Here is a 23,111-nt window from a genome sequence, read left to right as displayed (position 1 = left end):
GGAAAGTAAGTTTGCACTTTGCAGAAAGTTGGGATGCCAGTGAGGTGGGAGATTGAGGGAGGAGAGGAAGTCCCACCCCAGCCCCTTTGTTGGACCTGGAAGCCTTGCCTGCCACATTTCCAGGCAATGCGGGGCCGGGTGCGAACAGACAATCGCACCCGGTCCCTGGGACTCTAAGAGACTGGCCGGGAAGAACATAAGTTAATGAGCAACATTGGAAGCGTGTGTGTGTGTGTTTCAGATGGGTCTCCTAGCTTTAGAAGGAGAGGGAAGGAGGAAGGGAAGGGACAGAAAAGAGAGAGAGAGGGGGGAGAGAGAGAGAGATGGTAAGAGAGGGAGAGAGAAGGAGAAAGAAAGAGGGGGAAGAGAGGGGAGAGAGAGAAAGAGGGAGGGGAGAGAGGGAAAGATAGGGGAAAGGAGAGAAAGAAAGAAGGAAGAGAAAGAAAAGAAAGAAAAAAGGGAGAGAGAAAGGAAGAGAAAGGAAGAAAAGGGATAGACAAAGAAAGGGGATGGAAGGAAGGGAAAGAAAGAAAGAAAGAAAGAGAGGAAGGAAGAAAGAGGAGAAAGTAAATGGGATATATGGATGGATAGATAAATACATGGAAGGAAGGAGAAAGGGAGAGAGAGAAAAAGGAGAGGAAGGAAGGACAGAAACCCTGGCTTCAGAAGACTCTTTGAAGCAGCACAGCAATCTATGGCTGGCCTGCAAGGGAATCTCGAAGGTCACTTAGTCCAACCCCCTGCTCTAGCAGGAGACCCTTACAGAATCAGAATAGCAGGATTAGAAGGGTGTGTGTGTGTGTGCGCGCGCGCATGTGCATGACTGTCAAAACTCCAAAAACAGGTCAAGTAGCTCTGGGGAGATCAGTCATAAATTAGAACACTTGCTAAGCAACCAGCCATTAAGTGAGGACCACTTATATTTGGTTTGCCAGTCACATAGCCACCTGGCCACACCCACCCAGTCACATGGCCACAAAGCCATATCCATCCAGTCACATGACCACAAAGCCATGCCCACCTGGCCACACCCACAAATTAAGGCACGCCCACAGTACTGGTTGTTACAAAATTTGAATCCCATTGCCAAAGTACCTTTAGAAACTTGGAACTGCTGTAAAAAGAAATATAGAACTGAGTATCATCTGCATAACACTGTATTTCCAAGTTACAAGATACAAGATTTTAGAAGAAATTGAAAGACTAGTTCTCCAGCAATATTTTTTTAAAATTTGCCTTCCAGAAAGGATTGAAAAAATCTGAAAACATATATCACTATTCCAAAAAGGCAGTCTTGAAAGGGTGGACATCTAATGCTATCCTCTGATAAGATATATAAGGATTATTTGTGCAAAGATAGGTCAGAGTAGTATAACTATTAAACAGAATTATCATACAATTACATTCAGTAAAGTCATACTGGAGGCATTGTAATATACTATTCAGGAGGTACCTGAAATTCGCTGTCATCTCATTATATTATTTCAATATTGCTAAGTAGCTTTATCATGAGTATTGGTGATTTATTACATTAAGTTTATTGTTCAGACAAAGAATAATTGAAGGCTTATTATACTACAAAAATAATCTTAGATGAACTTTATTTACTTCTTTCAAAATTATCTGTAGCATTCCATGCGACTCCTAACACCTACAAACGGAAGAATACAGAAACTGCAATAGATAATAAGCCTTGTGGGCCACACTGTTATCAACATCTGGTAAGATTATTTTATTTCCTTAACTTTATTTTTTTTAATTCTTTGAACTGGAGGAAAATAGATATATGTATAAAATTTCTGTTCCAAGAAAAAATTCAATGAGACTAGTAGTTTGCTAAATGCCAAAATAATATGCAATAATATGTTGTACAACTGATGGCCCAGGACTACATGCAATCTCCAAAAGCCTTTAAAATGCTTCCAAAAATTGTCAATATTATAATTTCTAATGCGTGGAAAATTTTGTGATCTACCCAGAAAATTATATTTATAATATACTAATATATTATATTTATTACTTTATGATTTTGATTCTGCTTATATTAAATTATTTCAAATTAGGTTAATGTTTTGGCTAGCAGGTCTCTTTCTGCTTACAAACATACCAGAATCTTTTTTCTTTTTCTGTAATGCTATGGGGGAATGACTTTGGAAGAAGAGGAAGGATTGGAAGGTGCTTTCATGTTAATGTAGTTTTACAATAAAGTAGAATTAGCTTAATTGGTTGTATTTCCTGTCTGGTATACCTCAGAGGGATGACTTCAGTCTTGCAAGCCTGGAAATACAAATCTCCCACTATCTCCTATATAGTCTGAGAACTTTAGGGGTGGGGTCCCTTCTCAGTATCTTTCCCTATGATAAATATGATAAATATTATTAATCATAATTATTCAAAAATATCTGTCAGTTTTTCCGGTAAATAAGTGTAGCAGATGGTTTTGAAAACAGCAGTCCAGTTTCTTTTGTGGTCATGTCACTTGCTTTCAGTTGCTCTAGCTTTTCATGTTGTTGTTTTTGTCATTACAGTACATTTTTTACAAAGTGGCAAACTTCTGAGGCTCCCCTCTTTCCCATGCTCATACACTCCTCGAACACTTACCCTGTTAAGTCACAGCTGAATATAGCTTTTTTTCACAGGCCCTTGCCCAGTGCTTTATAGGTGAAAGCACCCTGCATGATTGCAAGCCCTACATTTCCACTCCACTGTCTTTTCTCTCATCTCTCTGAAAGTAGGATGGGACTAGTAGATCAAGGAAAGGAGTGAAGGATGTAGGTTTTTTTTAAAACCAGTTTGCGCTCATACTGCCCTCAGAAGCCTTGTGTCAAAAGGCTCCTCTGATGAAAGGAGTCCAGGATCAATTTTCCTATGTACAATATGACCACTAAGTTTTATTATTTCCATTGCTCCATATATTTAACCACATCCAGTCCACATTGATGTTTTATAAACCAGCCTGTAGAGTCTCCTGCAAGACACCTTGGGACTGCAATTTTCCTTCCTTTTCTGCATCAATTATTGTGGTCTTGGATTCATGTCTCTGGGGAGGAACAGCATTTAAAGATCTGTTTCAATTTTATACACTCCATTTCCCAACCCTAGGCCACACTTTATCTGTTAGGCAAATACTCTTTCATCAATCATAGGTCTGCCCAAGCACCCTTATATGCTTCCCTGCCTGCCCTAGTATCAGCTTAGACAATTTCATTCATTATGAAAATAGGAAAAAAGGGAGTTTGAACAGAGCCTCGGGGCTCAGTCTCTACTCGACACAGAAAGGTCACACTCATTCTTCCCAAGCCAAATTGCTTTCTGGACATCTCTGGTCATTGCTCAGTTGCAACAGGAGCAGGAATGACAGACAATTGGAATGGAAGGGATCCCATATATTAATTAAACCTCCCTAGCCAAAAATGACTTTACACATAGACCATTGCATTATATACCTAAACAATGTCCTTATGTAGCAGTGGGAAGGGATATGGGATCAATCTTGCAGCACTCACCTTTGTTGTCCCTGTTCACACCTGGAAGTTTATACATCCCATGTCTGACACCAGTTTCTATGGAATTAGATGTAGAACCAAAAAAATAATACCCGAGGCTCTTTGCAGTTATTTATTCAGAGTACAATGGAGGAATTTTCCTCCAGAAAATAATGCGAAGGATTCCTGCAGACAAAAGGATGCATTCATATCTGTACATTTCAGGAAAGGAAGAGAAAATGATAATCATACACAATGCACAGGTAATAAATAGATGGTGTAAACGTAAATATTCATAATTAGCAAGCCTTTAAGTTACTTTCCCTCCCAAATACTGTTGATGTTCGTTCAATGTTTTCAAAGAGGATCTTGACATCTAACGGGTTGTGGACTGTCCACAGTGTGTCTGCAGGTGGCTGGTAAGGTCTATATGGGCACAGAATATTCTGCCACATGTTAAACAGACATATGTGGGCACCACTATCGCAGCATTTGCAGCTCTGGCTTTATGGAGTGCTCACTTCTCTTGTGTTATGGTTGCCAGGGTTTCCCAGGAGGTGATGTCGATATCCAGAGACTTGAGAGGGGCTATCAGTGATCTTTGTATCACTTCCTTTGTCCCCCATGCAATCACTTTCTGTGAGACAGCTGACCATAGAGGAGCTGTTTGGGATCTGGTAGTCTGGCAACTTTGCAATATGACCTGCCCAGAAAGTCTGGGCTTTAATCAGCAGGGTGTAAACTGATGGCAAGCCTGTTCTGGAGAAGACTTCTGAGTCTGGCATCTTGTCCTGCCACCAGATCCTCAGCAGTCTTCGGAGGCAGGTTGTGTGGAAGTGGTTCAATTGCCTAGTGTGCCTCTTATATACAGTCCAAATCTCACTGGCATACATTAGAATAGTTAGCACAAAGTAGACTTTGAGCTTTGTAGCAAGGCTTATTCCGTATGTTGGTCAGTATCCTGCCACATGCAGAGCTTGCCTTGGAGATTCTGCAGTTGACCTCGATATCAATTGTTACTGCACAGGAGAGGGTGCTACCTAGGCATGTAAATCGGTCCACTGCTTGCAGCTTTTGTCCCTTCACTATGATGACCGGCTCTTAGTATTGGGCATTTGGAGCTGGCTGGTGCATCACTTTGGTCTTCTTTGTACTAATGGGGAAGTTGTCACATGCTGCTGCGCATTTGTCCATGCTGGCTTGCATTTCCTGCTCTGAGCCAGCATTCAGAGCACAGTCATCAGTAAAAAGGAGGTCTTGTAGCACAGTCTCTTTTATCTTGGTGACAGCCTGGAATCTTCGCAGATTGAACAGTCTCCCATCCTGTATCTCAGGCTGACTATCAAGGAACTGTTCTGAAGGTGTCTGACAACATGGCTGAATACATGCTGAACAAGATCAGTGTGAGCACACACCCTTGCTTGATCCTGTTTGTGATGGGAAAGGCCTCTGAAGTTTCTCCGTCCAGAACATGAGCTGCCATGCTGTTGTGGAACTGAAATACCATCAGGATGAATCTATCAGGGCACCCAAACTTTGACAGGATGTGCCACAGACCTTCATGACTGTCAATGTCAAAAGCCTTGGTGAGATCTATGAAGGTGGTGTACAATTCACGATTCTGCTCTTCACACTTCTCTTGGAGCTGTTGAGCTGCAAAGATCATGTGCCACACTCTTTGCGAAAACCGCACTATGTCTCAGGTAATAAACCCTGTTTCACATGGTCAGTCAGGCAGTTCAGCAACACTCATGGATCTTGTCTGTGATAGAAAGCAGTGATATTCATCTTTGATTGTCGCAGACTCGTCGGTTTTCTTCTTTTTTTTTTGTAAATTTTATTTGAGTTTTCACAAAGAAAAAAAAAATACAAATAAAACATCTTTTTTGAAAGTAGCGTAATCCTGGGTTACATTTCTTCATACAGACACAAATTCAACTTCATGCTCATTTTTATATTCTATTCCATATCTTATTACTGTTTTATATTTTCTGCATAGCTTCTCCCCTCTTAATTTTCTCAATATTTTAATTATCTCATTTCAATTCAAATCATTATATTTATATTTTTTGTCTGTGCTGTTTCAATTATCTATTATCTTTTCTCATTAAACAAAATTTCTCCTGTAATTACTGATTGGAGTATAACACCCTTATATCTTTTAAGTTTATCCATTTAATTCTTATTTAAGCTTCAATATATACCCTAGAGTTATAACATTCAATATGATACATAACTTCCATTCGGATTCTGCTTGGTACATTCTTAAAATACACACTATATTCTTAAAAAAAGAAAAAATTATAAATATATGTAATTAAAACAACACATTGCCTTCCAATTCAATTCTATCATTAATATTAATATTCATTAAAATCTTAACTTCTTTAACATTACTTTTCAATTAAATATCATACTTCTATGGGGACAATTATAAGCTTTCCATAATTAATTCCCCCCCTTCACTTATATTTTATAAAACATTAACTAATTAAAATGTTCCCGTTCCTTCCTAATTCAATTTTCTCATTTATTTTATTTCACTTATTTTATTAACAAACATTTCACTAAATTACACTAACTATTTTATCCCTCATTTTAATCATACGTTGTTTCCAATTTTCTAAAGTTATTTCTATTACTAATATAACAATACAATCATGTACCATTACAGAATCCCTTTTTCAGTTAGATTTTCACCCATTATCTCTAAATAGGTCCTGTTTCTCTATATCTTGTTCCGGTCCTTTGTAACGTCTTATCCTTTCCTTCTTCCCTCACTTCTTCTCTCTCCCCTTTTTACCCCCTTGTCTCTGTACTTCTATTTCTCTTTTCTGTATTCCCCTTTTCTGTTGCTTTCCAGTATTATACTTATTTTTTGAATTCTTTTTCTTTTCTTTGGTTGTTTTTTTAAGTCTTAAATTCTCCATTCTCTTTCCCCCGTTTCCTTTTTCTTCCCCACATAGAATTACTTGTTCATTAAAGATGGCTTCTTCTTTGTCCCAGTCTTCTTGTTTTGCAGTCTTTTCTTGTTGTTTCTCATAGTTCCAAATCTCCATTTCTAAGAATTGAAAAACGAAGCCAAAAGAACCCTTCCCTTCTTGTGCATCTTCTTTGTATTTTTTAAGTTCCATTTTCAATTCGTCCAGAAGTGGTGCCATTGTATAAATTTTTAAACAACCACCCGATTAATTTTAGTCATTCAAATGTAATAACTAAGAATCCAAAGATCACCAAATAATCCAAATACACACAAGCTGTTTCTTTTTGCTCTTTTTTTTCACTTTCTCTTCCTGGGGTTACTGTTTAATTACAAAGTTTCAGTTAAAATGTATCTTTTAGAAGTCTTGTTAAAGTTTTACTGTAGATTCTTTTTAATTCCAGGCAGTCTCCTCCCGCTTCCAGATCCTGCCCTTATTCTTTTTCTCTTCCTTCCTGCTTATGAAAAAAAATGTTTAGTGTCCAGAAATCTTTGTTATCCCTTTGACATTTTGTTTTATTTTCAGCTTAATTGCCTGTTGATGTCAAAGCGGATTTTTCCAATTTCTTATTTAAGTCTCTTAGTTGTCAGTATAGGGAAGGAGAGAGAAGAAAAAAAACCCAAACCTTTCCCTTTTCACTTTCCTTCGCTGCTTCCGACTCTTCTTTGGGAGCGATGTTATTTTTTTGTAAGTTTAAATTCCAGGGTACCTGAGTTGTTGCTTTTAGAATTTAACCCGGTCAGCCAAAACTTTCACTTCTTATCTTCCTCCTGCACATTCTTTTCTGGTTGAGTTCTCCTTTGTGGTGGCCATTTCTGACTGCTGCAACCACCTTCGGGAAAGGGAGTAATGGCCAGCTGAGGAGGAGAGATGCGGCCCTCCTCAACCCTGCTGGCAGTCTCCCCCTTCTTCACCACCTCTACGCCCTGAAACCAGCCACCTCGGGGCACTCCAGCGGTGAGCCCAGACCAAAACCTCGCAGCATCACAGATTTCTGTGTGTTGCCAAAGAGACTTCAAACCGGACTCCTCGGTTTTCTTTGTTCTTGTGGAGGTGTATGATGGACACATCTTTCAGTTCCTGAGGAATGGATCCTTAATTCCATAAAGACTGGAACAGCTAAGTAAATTTGTCGACAAGCACTGCACCACCATCCTTACAGACTTCCTCTGGGATTGTGTTAGATCCTGGGACCTTGTCACTAGACAGTTGACTGATGGTCTGTAGAGTTTCAGTATTTGATGGTGGGGCATCCAGGCTGTAGTTGCTATCAGCCTGTGACATTCTGTCTATTGCCTCGTTGTAGATGGAAGATGGGTGGTTCAGTACAGATTGAAAGTGCTCGGCCAAACACTGTAAAATCAGAGTCTTCTCAGTAATGAACTTTGCACCATCTGAGTCCAGTAGAGGGGAGCTCCCTAAGGGCTAAGGTCCGTACAAGGGTCTGAGGCTTCATAGAACCATTTGGCATTGCTTCTATCAGCAAACTTCTGAATTTCATCTGTTTGGCACTCAACCAGGAGTCTGCATTTTGCGAAGCTTGCTCTGTACAATCCTGCAAGAGTTGAAGGCATTTTTCTTAGCTGTTAATGATGTGTTGTTCTGATGAGTATGGTGAAGGCGGTGCTTTTCAACAAGTAGGACCTTGATCTCTTCATCATTTTTGACAAACCAGTCCTGATGTTTCCTATTTAAGAGTCCAAGAGACCTTAGTGCAGAAGAGTGCACAATATCCTGGAAGCGTTCTCAGTTCTTCTCAGTATTTCCATCTAATTGCAGTTCTGAAAGTTGGTTGTCAAGATCTTCTGCTAGTGAAGCTGTGTTGGGGTTCCTCAATTTACTAACATAGATCTATTTCATCACAGCTTTGTTTCCCTGTGGGAGTCTCTTTGTCTTGATGTGAAAACTTAATTTGGAGATTGAGTCTGTGGTCAGTCCAACAGTCAGCACTCAGCATGGCCTTGGTTACCCTTACATCCTGTCTGTCTTTCCTTCACACAATGACATAAGATGTCAGTGCTTGGAGTAAGGGTGCATCCAGGATGTCTTTTTGTGAGTGGGCAGGTGGAAGATGGTATTGGTGATGATCAGATTGTGATCCACACATGTATTCAGTAGTAATAGGCCATTGCTGTTAATTTGCCGATTCCATTTTTTTCAATGATGCCATCCCAAGCAGAGTGATCGGATCCTACTCTCGCGTTGAAATGGCCGAGAAGAATCAACTTGTCAGTCGCTTCATGGATGATAGAGCACTGAGATCTTCATAAAACTTGTCCTTTACTTCATCCGGATTTGTCATTGTTGGGTGCGTAGGTGCTGATCAGTGTGGCTTGCTTTCCTCTCGGTAGCTGCAGATGCAGTGTCATGAGTCAGTCATCACGCCCTTTGGAAAACTGGCAAGTTTATAGACAAGATGATTCTTAACCGCAAAGCCAACTCCAGATTTGTGGCGTTCATCACTGCTGCGTTCATACCAGAAGAACGTGTAACCGCCTCCTGTTTCTGTGAGCTGACCTTCGTTGGCTAGACAAATTTCACACAGGGTTGCAATATCAATGTTAAATCTTGCAAGTTCTCTGATAACCAGGACTGTTCTTCTTTCTGGTTGATCTGCTGAGGGGTTGTCTTGAAGTGTGCATATGTTCCATGTGCCAGTAGTGACTGGTGTCACCTTATGTTTTATTTGAAGTTCACCAGGAGGAGGAGAAGGGTTGCCTGAAGGGATGCTTCCAGCATGGCTGTCGATCCTTGTTCAACCAGTCTCTTCGGCCAGCCCTTCTCCTCCTCTTGCAACCAGCGGCCGTAGCGGGTCTGGGAGGTTGGCGTACACACGTAAGGAGAAGGAGGAAGAGGAGGGTTGCCCAAAGGGATGCTTTCAGCGTGGCTGGAAATCCTTGTTCAGCCAGTCTGGATTCCAAAAAGAAGAAATGAAAGTAGCGAAGAGCACCAAGGAAAGTCCAGCCGCGGCTTTGAGGGAGAGAGAGAGAGACACACACACACACATAGACACCCACAGACACAGAGAAACAGGGGGGAAGATAGAAACCCGGCCGCTTCGCTGTCCCCTGCCATTGCCCTTACCTTCTCAGGCCAGGTGATGGATAGGGGCAGGACTAGCCGCTTCAGGTAAGGTGAAGAGGCGTCAACCAAGCACGGGTGAGTAGAAGCCTGGGAATGGCGGCTCCCGGCTCAGGAAGCCTGAGGGGCTGCTGCAGGCATATCGCAATAAGCGGAGTGAGAAGCCCCTGGACATTCCCCCACCCACCTGTTGGCTGGCTGGGCTGGGCTGGAAGAGGCGCATCCACCGGGAGAAGGAAGAAAACTTTCTCAAGGAGAGCAGGCAGGCAGGCGGATGTCCCGGGGCTGCTGCACATGTGCACTGCACTTGTAGCAGCTGAACATGCAGTGCACATGTGCAGCAACCCTGGAACATCTGCCTGAGCTGCGCCATGGCCACCATGTGGTAAGCAAAGCTAGGAGAGCGACTGGGGCAAGTGGGTGACTGGGCGATCCGTTTTGGGGGCATGGCCAGCCAGGGGTCACCACCGGTTCAGCAACCCATGCCAAATCACTCCTATCAGTTCACCCGAGCCGGTGAGAACCGGTTGAATACCACCTCTGGGATGAGACAAGCTCTGAAGAAAAACAGTGCGAAAGTCGTATATTGAAAGCAATCCCCAATGTCCAAAACCCTCTCCATTGGGAGAGCAGTTCAAATAAGTCTCATTCTCATGTTTTGGGAACACAGTGCTTCAGGCACCAGTGTAAATTCCTTTCCCAAGGCTGGCATTCTTGAAGCTGGGAATTCTTGAAGCTCGGTTGGGCTACAATGAAGTACAGGGTAAATTCTTTACAGGTTTTTGGGCAATTCCAATTGTGCCATGACTGAGTTGATAATTTTGTTAATTCGGGAGGGACCAATGTACTTAAGGCCCAGTTTTTTTAATCATTGGATACACTGTATGTACTTTTGTGGAGAGAGATATTCTGTCTCCCACTTTAAATTCCTTTAGTTTGGCACATCTTTTATCAGCCTGCCATTTGTAGGTTTCTTGCACTCCCTCAAGCTTTGAATCCTATTGGCCACATATTTTGAAGTTGTTGTATCCATTCTTGTAATGAGGAGTTCTGGAGTTTGTCCAAAGCTAGCTAGTTCTGGGATTCCTATGAACTGACCCGAAACTACCCTGAAGGGATAAATCTGGTGCTGCCATTATGCTCTGAATTATTATCCGCCATTTCTGCAAATGGTAAAAGATCAGTCTAATTATCTTGTTGATAATTAACATAGTATCTGAGATACTGATCAATATTGGGTTGGCTTGTTTGCACACTCCCCCCCCATGCATTTAGGGGTGGTGGGAGGAGCTTAAGGCTGGGGTAGTCCCTGTGAGTATCAAAAATTTGCACCAAAAGCACAAGGTGAATTTCACCCCCCATCTGAGATAATTCGATCAGAAATACTATGAAGTCTGTAAATATGCTGCACCAATAGCTTAGCTAAGATACAGGCTGATGGGGTCTTTGAACAAGGGATTTTGAGAACAAGTCAGCAACCACCCAAATTATGGTGTTTCCAGCATTCTCAGGCAGTTCCACTACAAAAATCCATAGAGATCTCTTTCCAAGAGGCATGGGGATTTGCCATAGTTGCAGTAGTCCCATGAGTTTCCCTCATCTTTTGGCCAATGCACACACTGGGCAATTGGCTAGCTTTCAATGTCTTTTTTGAGAAATGGCCACTAGAATTGTTGTGCAAATGGATCTAAGGATTAGATCCACTAAAAAGTGAGCTGGGGTTCCCCTAGCCACTGTCCCATCTAGCTGGCAAAATTCTATGGGTACCCTTAACTGTCAAGAGTCTGAGTCCTAATATTTCCATCACCTCAGAGCTGCATCTCATGCAGCTCGAGTCCAGTAAGATTAACTCCTTCCTCTGGGTGCTTGGTAATGGCACATTCAGCTCAACTGTGATGGTGATGGGGTTCACAGGGCAACTTACCAGGGGATTATCATCAGAGTCAGTTTTGCTCCTCTTGGGTGGTTGGAGTTTTCTGCTCCCAGTAGTCAAGAGAACTCAGTGATTTCAACTTCTTCTAACACCATCTTGCAGTGCCTTGGGGTGGCTTTTCCCACCTTTTCACCAGTGTTGGCACCAGTCTTTGGGGTCATTTTGGCAAGACAGTGGCTCGGTGCCCTTCCCTCCTTCACTTGAAGCATCCAGAGGTCATCATTTGGGGCTGAGGTTAGGTCTTAGTGTTCTCTGGGCTTCTACCTTCACCAGAAGAGGAAAACGTCTCCATCCGCAGGAAATTTTGACTGTGGGACCAGCCAGGTTATACCCACCTCTTTAGCTAGCACATATCACTGGTGGAGAGTACAGGGGGCTCCCTGTGAGATACAGATGTAGTATACCTTGTTGTTAAGCCCATCTTGAAAGCACTCTATTAGGATGATCTCTGGCCAGTTGGTCAGCCAGAATGCCAGTTCATGAAACTCTTGGTTGTGCACTGCCACTCCCCTATGGTCCTGATTGATGGTTTTGATGCAGGTTTGGCCTTTGTGTTGGGGGAGTGAGTCTTCAAACCGCTTGTGCATGGCCATCATGAATCAGTCAAAGCTTAGGAACACTGCTGCATCCATAATTGTGGAGGGAGACTATCCACTCGGCAGCAGTGTCTTCCCGGGCCATGGTCACACAGTGGACCCAAGGCTTCAGTTGTTAACATTTTTTTACAGTAATGCAATGAGACTTGATTCTTAGTCTCTATGAAAATATAGTCAGAATGTTTGACTTCTTAATTTGCAAACATCCGGATGCATTTTCATTGTGGCCTTGATATTAGAAACAGGTCTCCTCAGAATTGAACCTCCTTAGTGTTGAAATGTGATATTTTTAAACTATGATTTGATCACTGGTGGGATGCTTCTAGTAATGATTGAAATTTAGATAAATATAAACAGTAGGAAAACAAAGAAATGGCTATTGAAAGGTACAGTGGTGATGCAGTGGTTAAAATGCCGTATCGCAGGCTAACTCTCTGCTCACTTCCAGGAGTTTGATTCTGATTGGCTCAAGGTTGACTCAGCCTTCTGAGGTCACTAAAATAAGGACCCAGATTGTTAGAGGAAGTATGCTGACTGTAAACGCCTTGGGGAGAGGCTTTAAAGCACTATGAAGTGGTATATAAATCTAAGTGCTATTGATATTGATATTCCCTCCAGAAATAGCCATAGAAATTATCCAGAATAGCCATAGAAATTATGAAACAGTGAATTGAGAACATAGAATTTTAAAATAAACTAAGTCCATCGATCAAGATTTATTGACCTTTAATATATTTAAGCTTCTCATTTATTCCAAATATTCCTGGATGTTTTCTGGAATATGATTTAATGCTCTTCCCTTTACAGTTTTAGAGTTATAATATCCTATCCCTCTACAAATGATGTCCCGAAATAGGACACTGAACTGATCAATCATGGGTTTTGCCACTGCCAGATCTACTCTGATCCTTCGTGTAACGATCTGCTAATTCATCTTTAATTAAATATCTGCCAAACAATGCATACAAATTCATTGTTTTTCCTAGCTGATAGAATCTGAAGCATGACCTATTAAGCCCCAATTTTTCTTTCTGGTAATAAAAATTATCAGGCTACCATACAGAATTCTTAAGGGAACTGACTGGAATAAATCAGATTTTTAAAACTTTTAGTTATAATTTCATTATATTTATCTTTATGATTTACAATCTTACTTGTAGTTCTGATCTAACATATCAATTTGCTTTTAATACTAGACCAATGTATCTTTTCTTTTATGTGTACTGAGAGCGTTTGCACCAAGACAAATTCCTTGTGTGTCTAATCACACTTGGCCAATAAAGAATTCTATTCTATTCTATTCTATTCTATTCTATTCTATTCTATTCTATTCTAACCAATGTTTTTTAAACCACATTTTAGTAAGGCTCTATTTTCTATGCATTTTCCTATATCCTGAAATACTTCTGTGCCTGCTAGGAAGGAGCTAAAGAGTTTGCTGCTGCTTTGACTGCTGAGAGAATAAAAACACCACCAAAGCGCCCAGGAGGTCGTAGAAGGGGAAGGCTTCCAAATAATACCAGTAGGCCCAGCACACCAACCATAAATGTGCTAGAATCAAAGGATACAGACAGTGACAGAGAAGCTGGAACTGAAACTGGAGGTGAAAATAATGATAAAGAAGAAGAAGAGAAAAAAGATGAGACTTCAAGTTCCTCTGGTAAGACAGTGTGGGATGTTGCTAATTTTGTTAAAAGTGTTTATGTTGGGCTAGAAATATTAGATTAAAGTTCAATTGTTTTACTGAAGAGCTATGTTACCTGTGCTTTTGAAAAAGAACACTACCTGCTTTTGAAAATAATGAAATTAATTTTTCATTGTAAGAAATGTTCCTGAACTATCATGTTTTGGGTTCTATAGTATAGTCATCCTTTATTGTTCATCTTCCAGAATTCACAAATACAGGTAATCCCTGGGTATAAATATTTGTTTAGCAAGTTTTCACAGAAACAAAATTATTCAGAAAGGGTACTTATGTTAGAAATTCAGAATTGCAACTAAAAAGAGGACTGTGTAGCCATGTGACTTGGATTCAGTCTCTGCTGCAGCGGCAGCCATTTTTAATTCTGTGATTTGCCTGGGCCGTTGAAGTTGGCAGGGTTGTTGTTGTTGTTTTTTGTCCCAGGTCACATGGTCAAACAAGAACCGAGCCGATGTTGGTTTGTTTTTGCTTTTTTGGTACTGCTCAACTCTTGTTTGGCCCAGGCTTGAAGACTGGAGTACTAAATTTGCTTCTGTAAGTATTAAAAACATTTTTTTTCTTACTCTATAGCAGTGGTGGCTAACCTTTTTGGGGTCCTGTGTCAAAAATTAATGCGTGCGCCCCCCCCATGCGCATGTGATCTCCATGCTGCCCCCTTCCCAGCATTGCCTCCCAGTTGATTTTTGCCTGTTTGAGGCTTTTTCGGCCTCCCAGAGGCGCAAGGGAAGTCTCTGCAGCTTTTGGAGGCTGAAAAACAGGCCCATTTTGTCACTTTCGCTATTTCAGGAAGTGACTAAACAGGCCTGTTTTTCAGCCTCCAAAAGCTGCAGAGGCTCCCCTCAAGCCTTTGGGAGGCTGAAAAAGGCCTCAAATAGGCGAAAATCAGCTGGGAGGCACGCACATGCACAGTGAAGTAAGTTTGGCTGGGTCACGTACCTGCACAAATGACTCTGCGTGTCACCTGTGGCATCACTGCTCTATAGTGCTTGCAAACAAACACATTGGGAAGTGCTCTGTTTTTAAGTACTCTACTTTGCAAACTATTGTGTATGTAAGTATGCTCCTTTAAAGATAAAGTGTGATTGCATTTGCCTTTAAACTAGCCAGCATTACACAAAGCTTATAATGCTTTGTTGTGTTTCCTTGTTTTTATTTTGGAGATTAACATAAATTACTGTAGTTTGTAGGTTTTAAATTTAAATTGCCTCCAGAAGTTGTGGGTGCCCTATGACTGAAAGTTTTTAAGAAGAGATTCGATAGGTATCAGGAATACTATACTCTGTTGTGAGAGTAATGGGTTAGATTAGATGACCTGAATGTCCCTTCCATCTCTTACTGCAAGTTGACAGTTCTGTAAACGCTGACTCCTCCCCATCTCCCTCTGAGGCTGGAGACTCTTAAGCTAGTGGCAATGGTTGAGGTTTTTTTTTTTACGTATCAACAAATGGGTTTTTTAAAAAAAAGTATTGCAAAGGGAGATTTCTGTAGCCTGCTTGAAGTCACTTTAGCTCTAGGCTGAAGGCTGTACTGGAAACAGCTGATGGGCGGCTGGCAGCATAGGGCAAAGCCTCTCAGTAGCAGCAATCAATTAACAAATTGGAGGAAATAGTAAATCAGATCTTTGTTCAGTTAATGAGTCATTTCATTAAATTCATAAATTTGATTTAAAAAATTTGTAAAATTAAGTCTGACTCATTTGATGAGTTTTTTGACTTCATTAGGAAGCTCCATTAAGTTTGTACTTGAGAACTACCTATAATTTAAATTATTGAAAATCCTTTAGGGAATAAGAATTAAATTCAGAATTTAATTAATGATAATTTCAGAATATATAACATTCTTTTGATTTGATGTATTTTTACGGATGCATGTATATCCATCTAAACCAGGGGTGTCAAACTCGCGGCCTGTGGGCTGGAGGCATCACATGCTGGCCCCATCCCTGCCTGGTTTAGCAAAGCGGAAAAAAGTCCCAATACATCACGTGATGCTGCCATGACAAGGCGAGTTAGACACTCCTGGTCTAAACTGAGCAAAAGTAGTTTCTGTTAAATTGCTTTTGTTTGTGTGCATTTTTTAAAAAGTATGAAGTTATTGTGTAAGAGATTAATATAATTGGAGCCATTAAGTTTTCATAATAATACAAGTAGGCATCCAGCAACAGGATTAACTTTACTAATTTCTGGGAGGGAGAATTTCCTTTTCTAGCGTGTTATCTTCCTTTTTCTTTTCCTTTGCTCATGTTATATATGAAAAGAAACTATTTTCTAAGTCCAAAAAGAATAAGTAGGCCAGTAAATCTAATTCAAGTTTTTAATCGAGTTCACATATGCAATCTACTCCAATTAACAATGAAAATTTATTTAAAGCATGTAATAATAATAATATAATAGTGATTATTCATGCTGAGAAAGCCATGTTGAGGTTCTGGCACTTGAACTTCATCAAAAGAATGAACAAAACAAGAGTCTTTCAGTCCTTTTATATATCAGCCCTAAATTCTTCTGTTACCAAAATTTAATCAGAGATACTTTCTCTTCAGAAATGCGTACTGAACAACAGAACTGGAACTGCTTTAAGTCAAGTAAATAAATGGAACATTGAATAATTACTGTGTAAGATACTTCTGACATAATATGATGGAAATAGCTAATAATTAAATGTGTGTGATTATTTTTTCCTTTATGCTCCAACACATGCTAGATTCTTCAAGTTATACCTTAGATAAAAATCTAAGAAATGCTTTTCTTGACAATGGTAATTAATCCATTGTTTGACAATTTTATCTCATCAAGTTAGATTTAATAATTACAATGTATATTCTTTGATACTTCAAGGGGTATCAAAGGTGCTCAAACATGAATTTCTAACTTCATGCTGGAGCATGCTACTACAAATCAATTTTACTGTGCTGTGTAAAATCATTTACTTTTATAGCATAAAATAAGTTGGCCTATACTGTTTCAGTCGATCTCCCTCCCTACCTTAGGCTTGCTAGTTTTCTTTCTGTGTTGAGAGTAAATTGTGTAGTTGAAACTCACACAGGAATATCATAAGAATTTCCTATCTTTTGGGGATATTATTGGTGACATTTGTATTTATTGCTTCTCTGATTCTACCCCCAAATATTGTTATTTATTTTTTAAAAAAGACAATAAGAATCAAACTCAGAAAGGAAGAGTAAAGAGGGAGGGGGAAGAGGGAATATGTGAGTAGAATAGAAAATGCAAGAGAAAAGAAAGAAGAAAAATAAAAAATAAAAAGGGAAAATAAATATTTAAAGAAGTGACCTTTAATTTTCATCACAAGCCAAATAAAATTAGAATTCTTCACCCCTGTAAGGTTTCAAAAAGGTATCTGTTCTTCTCATAACTCATGCCTTATCCATATGCCAATATCATTAATATTTCAATCCTGGTATCAGCAAAAAATCAATAAAGTGTAGCTTAAATTTTATAGAAGCATGTCTTATTTTAACATTTGTCAAACAAACTCGCTTTGTACTTATTTCTTTTGGTTTTAGCAGTCTTGATCTTTAATTCATTCAGATGTGGATATAGAATTTGATCTCTCTTCAGTTTTTTTTTCCTATTTCAAAGGCTTCTTTGAGCTTTGGAAAGCCTTTTTGTAAATCCAGTAAGGAGTCATGATCATGGTCATTCTCTTATCATTTGTTTTTCCACTTTAATTGTCATCTCTGTCTTATAATCCAGCTGTCCCCTACTTTTCTGGCTCCATGAACCGGCGTTGGTGGCATCGGCGAGGGGATGGTTTTGCACATGAAATCTAGATCCTGCATATGCACAAATCAAACTTCGTGCATTCGCCTACCATTTGCACGGCCTGGTTCTCAACAGATTGCAGACTGGTACCCGTCTGCGGACTGGGATTTGGGTACCCTATTATAAACCACATTTTTATTTTATATTATTTCAACAGTTTCTTTATATTCTAATATTTCTGCATCACATGAGGTTTGTTTCAGTTCTTTATCCTATGAATCTTCCAGAATATTCTCTTCCACACCTTTTATTTCTTCATTAACATCTTTTGGACATAGTCTATCTATAGAAGCAAGCTCCTAGCTTCTGTCTCCATTCTTGAAATATCTCCTGGAATATTTTAAGTGTCATACTATACCCTGTAACCCCCGCCATCCCTTTATATCTGGAATGTCTGTCCCCTGGTATCTATTTTTTAAAATAATAAAATACCAAATTTCTATTTCCTGTGAAGGTGCCATTTGTTTATATAATTATTTCCAAAATTCCATAACAAAAAATTCAAATTTGTTTTGTCCTTAACCTTGTTTATAACTTGATTGAAATAAAATTTTATATAGCCTTTTGCCATTTTTAAAAATATTCTCAAGGTTATAATTAATATTTCTTTTATTTTGGAATTAAAGTAAGATCACCAGATGGCTTTGCATTTTGAAACTCTCCATTAGCCTCAGGATAATTTCAAAAAGTGATTCAAAAATAAGGTTTGTGAACCCACTGCTCATTAAAAGGTTTCTTCACTGTTGAGAGCATGATGACTTCTTTTTGTTTCAAGTATTTAAACCCACAGGAAATTGCTACTTTGCAAGTTGCTATTCGGAGTACAAGCGTGCAATCTCTTGTTCTCTCTTTATCCAGAGAGATTCCAAGGGACTGGTCTACTTGCTACTCCTTTGTGGCTACAATGTTATTTCCAGTCATTCAGAGACATGCTAGCTCATCATTCCTCATCTGGAAGTCCTGCATTAATTGTAAATATAAAATAAAAATTGTTTTAGAAATTTGAGGGGTGAGATTAGAGTTTATTAACATTATACAATGCTGTATATCGGAACTAGTAATATGAAGTCCTCCATATGTTTTGGACCACAGTTCCTACAATCTCTTCACTTTGGTCATGCCTGCTGGCTGTAAAGTACACATGTTGCCTACCAGGCTATATTTAAAATGGTATGTTATTGAAAGTAGAATGCTTGATTATTTGTTTTGTTTTTTTGGTATGATCATTGCTGTTATTTCTGAGACTTAAAACTGTTTTCTTTTAATATTGCAGAAGCAAATTCTAGGTGTCAAACACCAATCAAGATGAAACCAAATACAGAGCCTCCAGAAAATGTTGAATGGAGTGGTGCTGAAGCTTCTATGTTCAGGGTTCTCATTGGTACCTACTATGACAATTTCTGTGCAATAGCCAGGTTAATTGGGACCAAAACATGCAGGCAGGTAAGCCTAAATATTGAAAATGTTTCAAAAATATTATTAGTGAAATTTAGTAATTTCAAATGTATCCAATTTTGTGGAAACCATTAATATATCAAATTCAACTCAATCAAACATTGCAATGAAACTTAGGAGATAATTAATATTTTACAGGTATATGAGTTTAGAGTAAAGGAATCTAGTATTATTGCTCCAGCACCTGCTGAAGATGTTGATACTCCTCCAAGAAAGAAAAAAAGGAAACACAGGTAAATCAGTCAACCATCCCACAACATTTTAAAAAAGAAATTTTTAAATATTAATGAAAGGAATGTGGCAAATAAAAAAGTATAAACTATACTATTATTTTTTGTTAATAGTGCATTCTAGGATTGCATCAGAAAATTTTCAATATTTGAGTGGAAGAATCTATTGCAAATCAATATAGAAATTGAAATGCAATTAAAATGTCCTTAATATAAGGACTTTCTGAGATATAAAAAACATGTGCTTTAAATGTTCCTGTAATAACTTTAAAATTCAAAACAAATATAAATAATGGATTTTTTTCTAAAATAATTTCACTGTCAAAATTTGCAGTGAAATATGGCAATATGGAGAAAAGGAGATGAAAATAGCTGTGTCTGGTTTGTTGATATCATTATGTCATTACCTCACCATTTGTGATTGTAAAATAATAGAGAATTCCTACACAACTGTTATTTTATTTGTATCCTGTCCTTCTATGCAGAGATTACTAAAGATAGCTAACCAAAATTAACAGTTAAAGCCACAAATATGAAAATCACTATTAATATTCCTTAATCAGCTGAACTGTATTGTCAAGGAAAATGAATATGGAATCTTTATAATGCCATAAAAATAGTGGGGATGATTTTCATTTGCTGATTTTAGAATTTTCCAGTTACCAAGATTGGAACATTTATGTCCCTTCCTTCCAGAATGCTCATTTTTAGCAAAACACAAAAGTGTGCAGTCAGTGCACAAGACAACTCCATAAATCACCTGTATAATAGTAGTTTGACTTTGGAGTCCCTCAGTATTTCCACATTTACTTGTAAAGCAAATATACTTTATTGATTTTCTTTAGTGTACCCACCCATGTAAAATATAATTTCTTCTAGCGAGAATGGTTATATCTTATTTTTTGGTAGATGGGTAGTAGTATGAAGCTGTGAGCACTTCTGTCTAGTCAGTGTTCTGCTGGCCATAGCCTTGTCTCCATCCAAGCAGTGTATATTGTGAATTATCTGAAACCTCAGAACCAGCCCATTCTGTTTGACCTACACAGGTAGTTCTTGATTTATAAATGTTCATTTGGTGTCCATTTGAAATTACAATGGTGCTGAACAAATAGACATATATGTGCCTGAAATTGTGTGTTGCAGACGTCCCTCCCAAACAGTCATGTAATCAGAATCCAGGTGCTTGGATGTATGCCTATACTTATAAGTGGTCACAGGGATGTTGCAACTCCTTCCACCTGCCTCTCCCCCCTCCAAATCTATGCCTTTAAATGTTGGGAAATTCCAATGCAGTACGAAACTGATTACCTGGGAAGCATTCACAGTGTATTGCAAAACAGTTGTCCCGCAGATAGCTCCAAACATCTTGGAAGTTCTGAAGCAGCCTTTCCGATCAGATCCAATCTCCCTGTCACTGCCCTGCACTGCTTTGTACTAACTGACCTTCACTATTTTCTTCATCCCTTGCAAGAGACTGAATTACAAGAGACTGAATTGTGCCATTATGACACTTCTTTCTGAAAGTGATACAAAATATCAAAATTTATTTTTTAAATGTAGCTTGAGTTTGGTGCATTTTCCATGTGAAAAATCTATTAACTATATTGTATGTTTTTCTTTTTATAGACTGTGGGCTGCTCATTGCAGAAAAATACAGCTAAAGAAGGGTTAGCATCTTTGAACCTATGACCTGAAATTCTGTTTTTGTTTCTTATCCTACCTGTAAATTTTAATAAGCAAGTGATTTCAGTATGTATATGGAGACATTTTGTCCCTAAGGATATTTTAGTTTAATATAACCCAGAAGGCTACCTTGATTTAATTGTCCTACATGAGAGAAATAGAAATTATACTGACTCTAGGATCAGTATAGTATTTTCCCAGTTCTAAGAATATATCAGAAAAGTGGGAAGATTTGGGGCTTGATCCACTTCCAGAAATAAAACATTACTCCTTTTTCCAAACATTTTATAGTAGAAAACAGTAACGGTGTGCCTTTATAATTCTTGCATCAGGAGACATCCAAAAATATATTTTCCATATTGCTCCTTTGGCTCAAAAAAGAAAGATAAGAGTACTAAAAGATTTTGTTGCATTGAATTTAGGTTATTTCTCGTACCCATTCCCTAATTATTGAAAATATATAGGGATATGCAGGGGTTTTATGTAATTATTTGGCTGAAAATATATTCTTCAGAAGATTTATCAATTTTTTTGTCCTTAATAATAGCTACATTTGTTGTTGTTCAGATGGATCATCTAATCATGTTTATAACTACCAGCCATGTGATCATCCACGCCAGCCTTGTGACAATTCATGTCCCTGTGTAATTGCACAGAACTTTTGTGAGAAATTCTGTCAGTGCAGTTCAGAATGTAAGTATTGGGGAAATTTTATTTTAATATGATTTACACAAGAAGTTGTTTCATTGATAAAGATTTAAAGCCATTCTTGTGAAAAGCTTAACAAAGTTTAATAATTCATTCAGATTTTTAAAAAAATCTGGTCAGATGGCAGGAGACAGAAGAAGAGTCTTCACAATTTGCCTTTTTGGGGTCGTTATGAAGTTTTCTCCCAATGGTAGAATACGTAGAAGATTCAAGACCGAATGATCCCTAATTAAAAGTATACTGGGGCAAATTGCTAAAGCTCTTCCACTTCGTTCCATACTCCCTGTCTAATTAGCTGTATTTTTTCTTTTGGTTCTGGTTTGGAGTTGTTACATTAAAAAAAAAAAACAATATCCCTTTAATCGGAAACTGATATTAAGTTTAGCTCATCAGAGGAAGGAGATTGAACAGATAGTTATTCAGACTGAAAGATGGATTTTTTTAAAATACTCAGTGTCAGGTTAGTTCTTTCAAAAACAGATTGGACAACCATTTGACTGGCATGTTATAAAGTTTCGGCCTTGAACAGGGGATTGGACTAGAAGGCCTCTGAGGTCCCTTCCAGCCCTATGATTCTATGTTCTGTTTTCTTACTTAAATTGTAAATAAAACTCATTTAAAATAGGCAGTTATTGTGTCAGTCATAGCAGCCATTAACATTCCCCAGTGCAATAGTTCCCCCCATCCCCCATGATTCTGTTCTTTTGAAGCTCATATTTCTTCATTATTTCATGTTTTATTTGCAGTTTTCCTTTCACACCATGTATATTTTGTGGACAATGCATTTACTGGGTCAATGTCCTTTTTAAACAATGCTTACAATAATAATTCAAACAAGTATGCATAATCCTAATCTTCCAACTTCAACAACACCATTCTCTCTTTATAATTCTTTATCATTTTCCCCCAATTAATTCATTTAAACATAAATAGCATTCTTTGCACCATGAATTTGTTATCTCCTACTAAGTCACTAATATTTAATATTTTAAAAATTACTCATTATTCCACCATAATTTCAATATCCAAAATGTCTAGGGCTCCTAATAAGGCCAAATATTAACAAAATTTAACCAATCCCAAGATTATATCTCAAAATCCCCACAATTTCTAACCCTTAAAAGTTAAGTTCACAATATATTTTAACACATTGTTAATATTAAAATACAATTAGATGACCTAATCCTAAGCCTCTACCTTCTAAGATTAGTTTATTTTTAATTATAAATTCTATTATCTGTTAATATATATGCTACTATTTTCTCTATTTGTATTTTCTACTTTTTCATTTTATTAATATATTTTATCCCTATCAATCATTTCTTAACCTTTTTGGAGTTTCCACCATTTGTTGACTTTTTAATCACCCTTTTATTTTTCTCTCTTGGAATCTTATATAACTTTTTTTTTAAACAAGTTTTATTGATTTTACAAACAAACAAACAAAACAAAACATCATTAAACATTAAAAACAT

At 38.3% G+C, this 23,111-nt stretch overlaps 1 protein-coding gene across 7 annotated transcripts in view; it reads left to right on the top strand.

The window, feature by feature from the left end:
• Window positions 1-23,111, top strand: part of EZH2 (enhancer of zeste 2 polycomb repressive complex 2 subunit) — a 97,373-nt gene that overhangs the window by 48,547 nt on the left and 25,715 nt on the right. For all 7 annotated transcript variants that reach the window (XM_087916868.1, XM_026702307.2, XM_026702305.2 and 4 more), the window contains 6 exons: window positions 1,630-1,721; window positions 13,496-13,736; window positions 18,834-19,003; window positions 19,154-19,248; window positions 20,872-20,912; window positions 21,496-21,621. In XM_087916868.1, the coding sequence (XP_087772994.1) occupies window positions 1,630-1,721; window positions 13,496-13,736; window positions 18,834-19,003; window positions 19,154-19,248; window positions 20,872-20,912; window positions 21,496-21,621 (765 nt within the window). The remainder of the gene's footprint in view (window positions 1-1,629; window positions 1,722-13,495; window positions 13,737-18,833; window positions 19,004-19,153; window positions 19,249-20,871; window positions 20,913-21,495; window positions 21,622-23,111) is intronic.

This window comes from Pseudonaja textilis, chromosome Z, assembly GCF_049901715.1.
Source record: "Pseudonaja textilis isolate UNSWEBS1 chromosome Z, rPseTex1.2, whole genome shotgun sequence".
Classification (NCBI taxonomy): Eukaryota; Metazoa; Chordata; class Lepidosauria; order Squamata; family Elapidae; genus Pseudonaja; species Pseudonaja textilis.
This window is presented reverse-complemented; position numbering and strand designations above follow the sequence as displayed.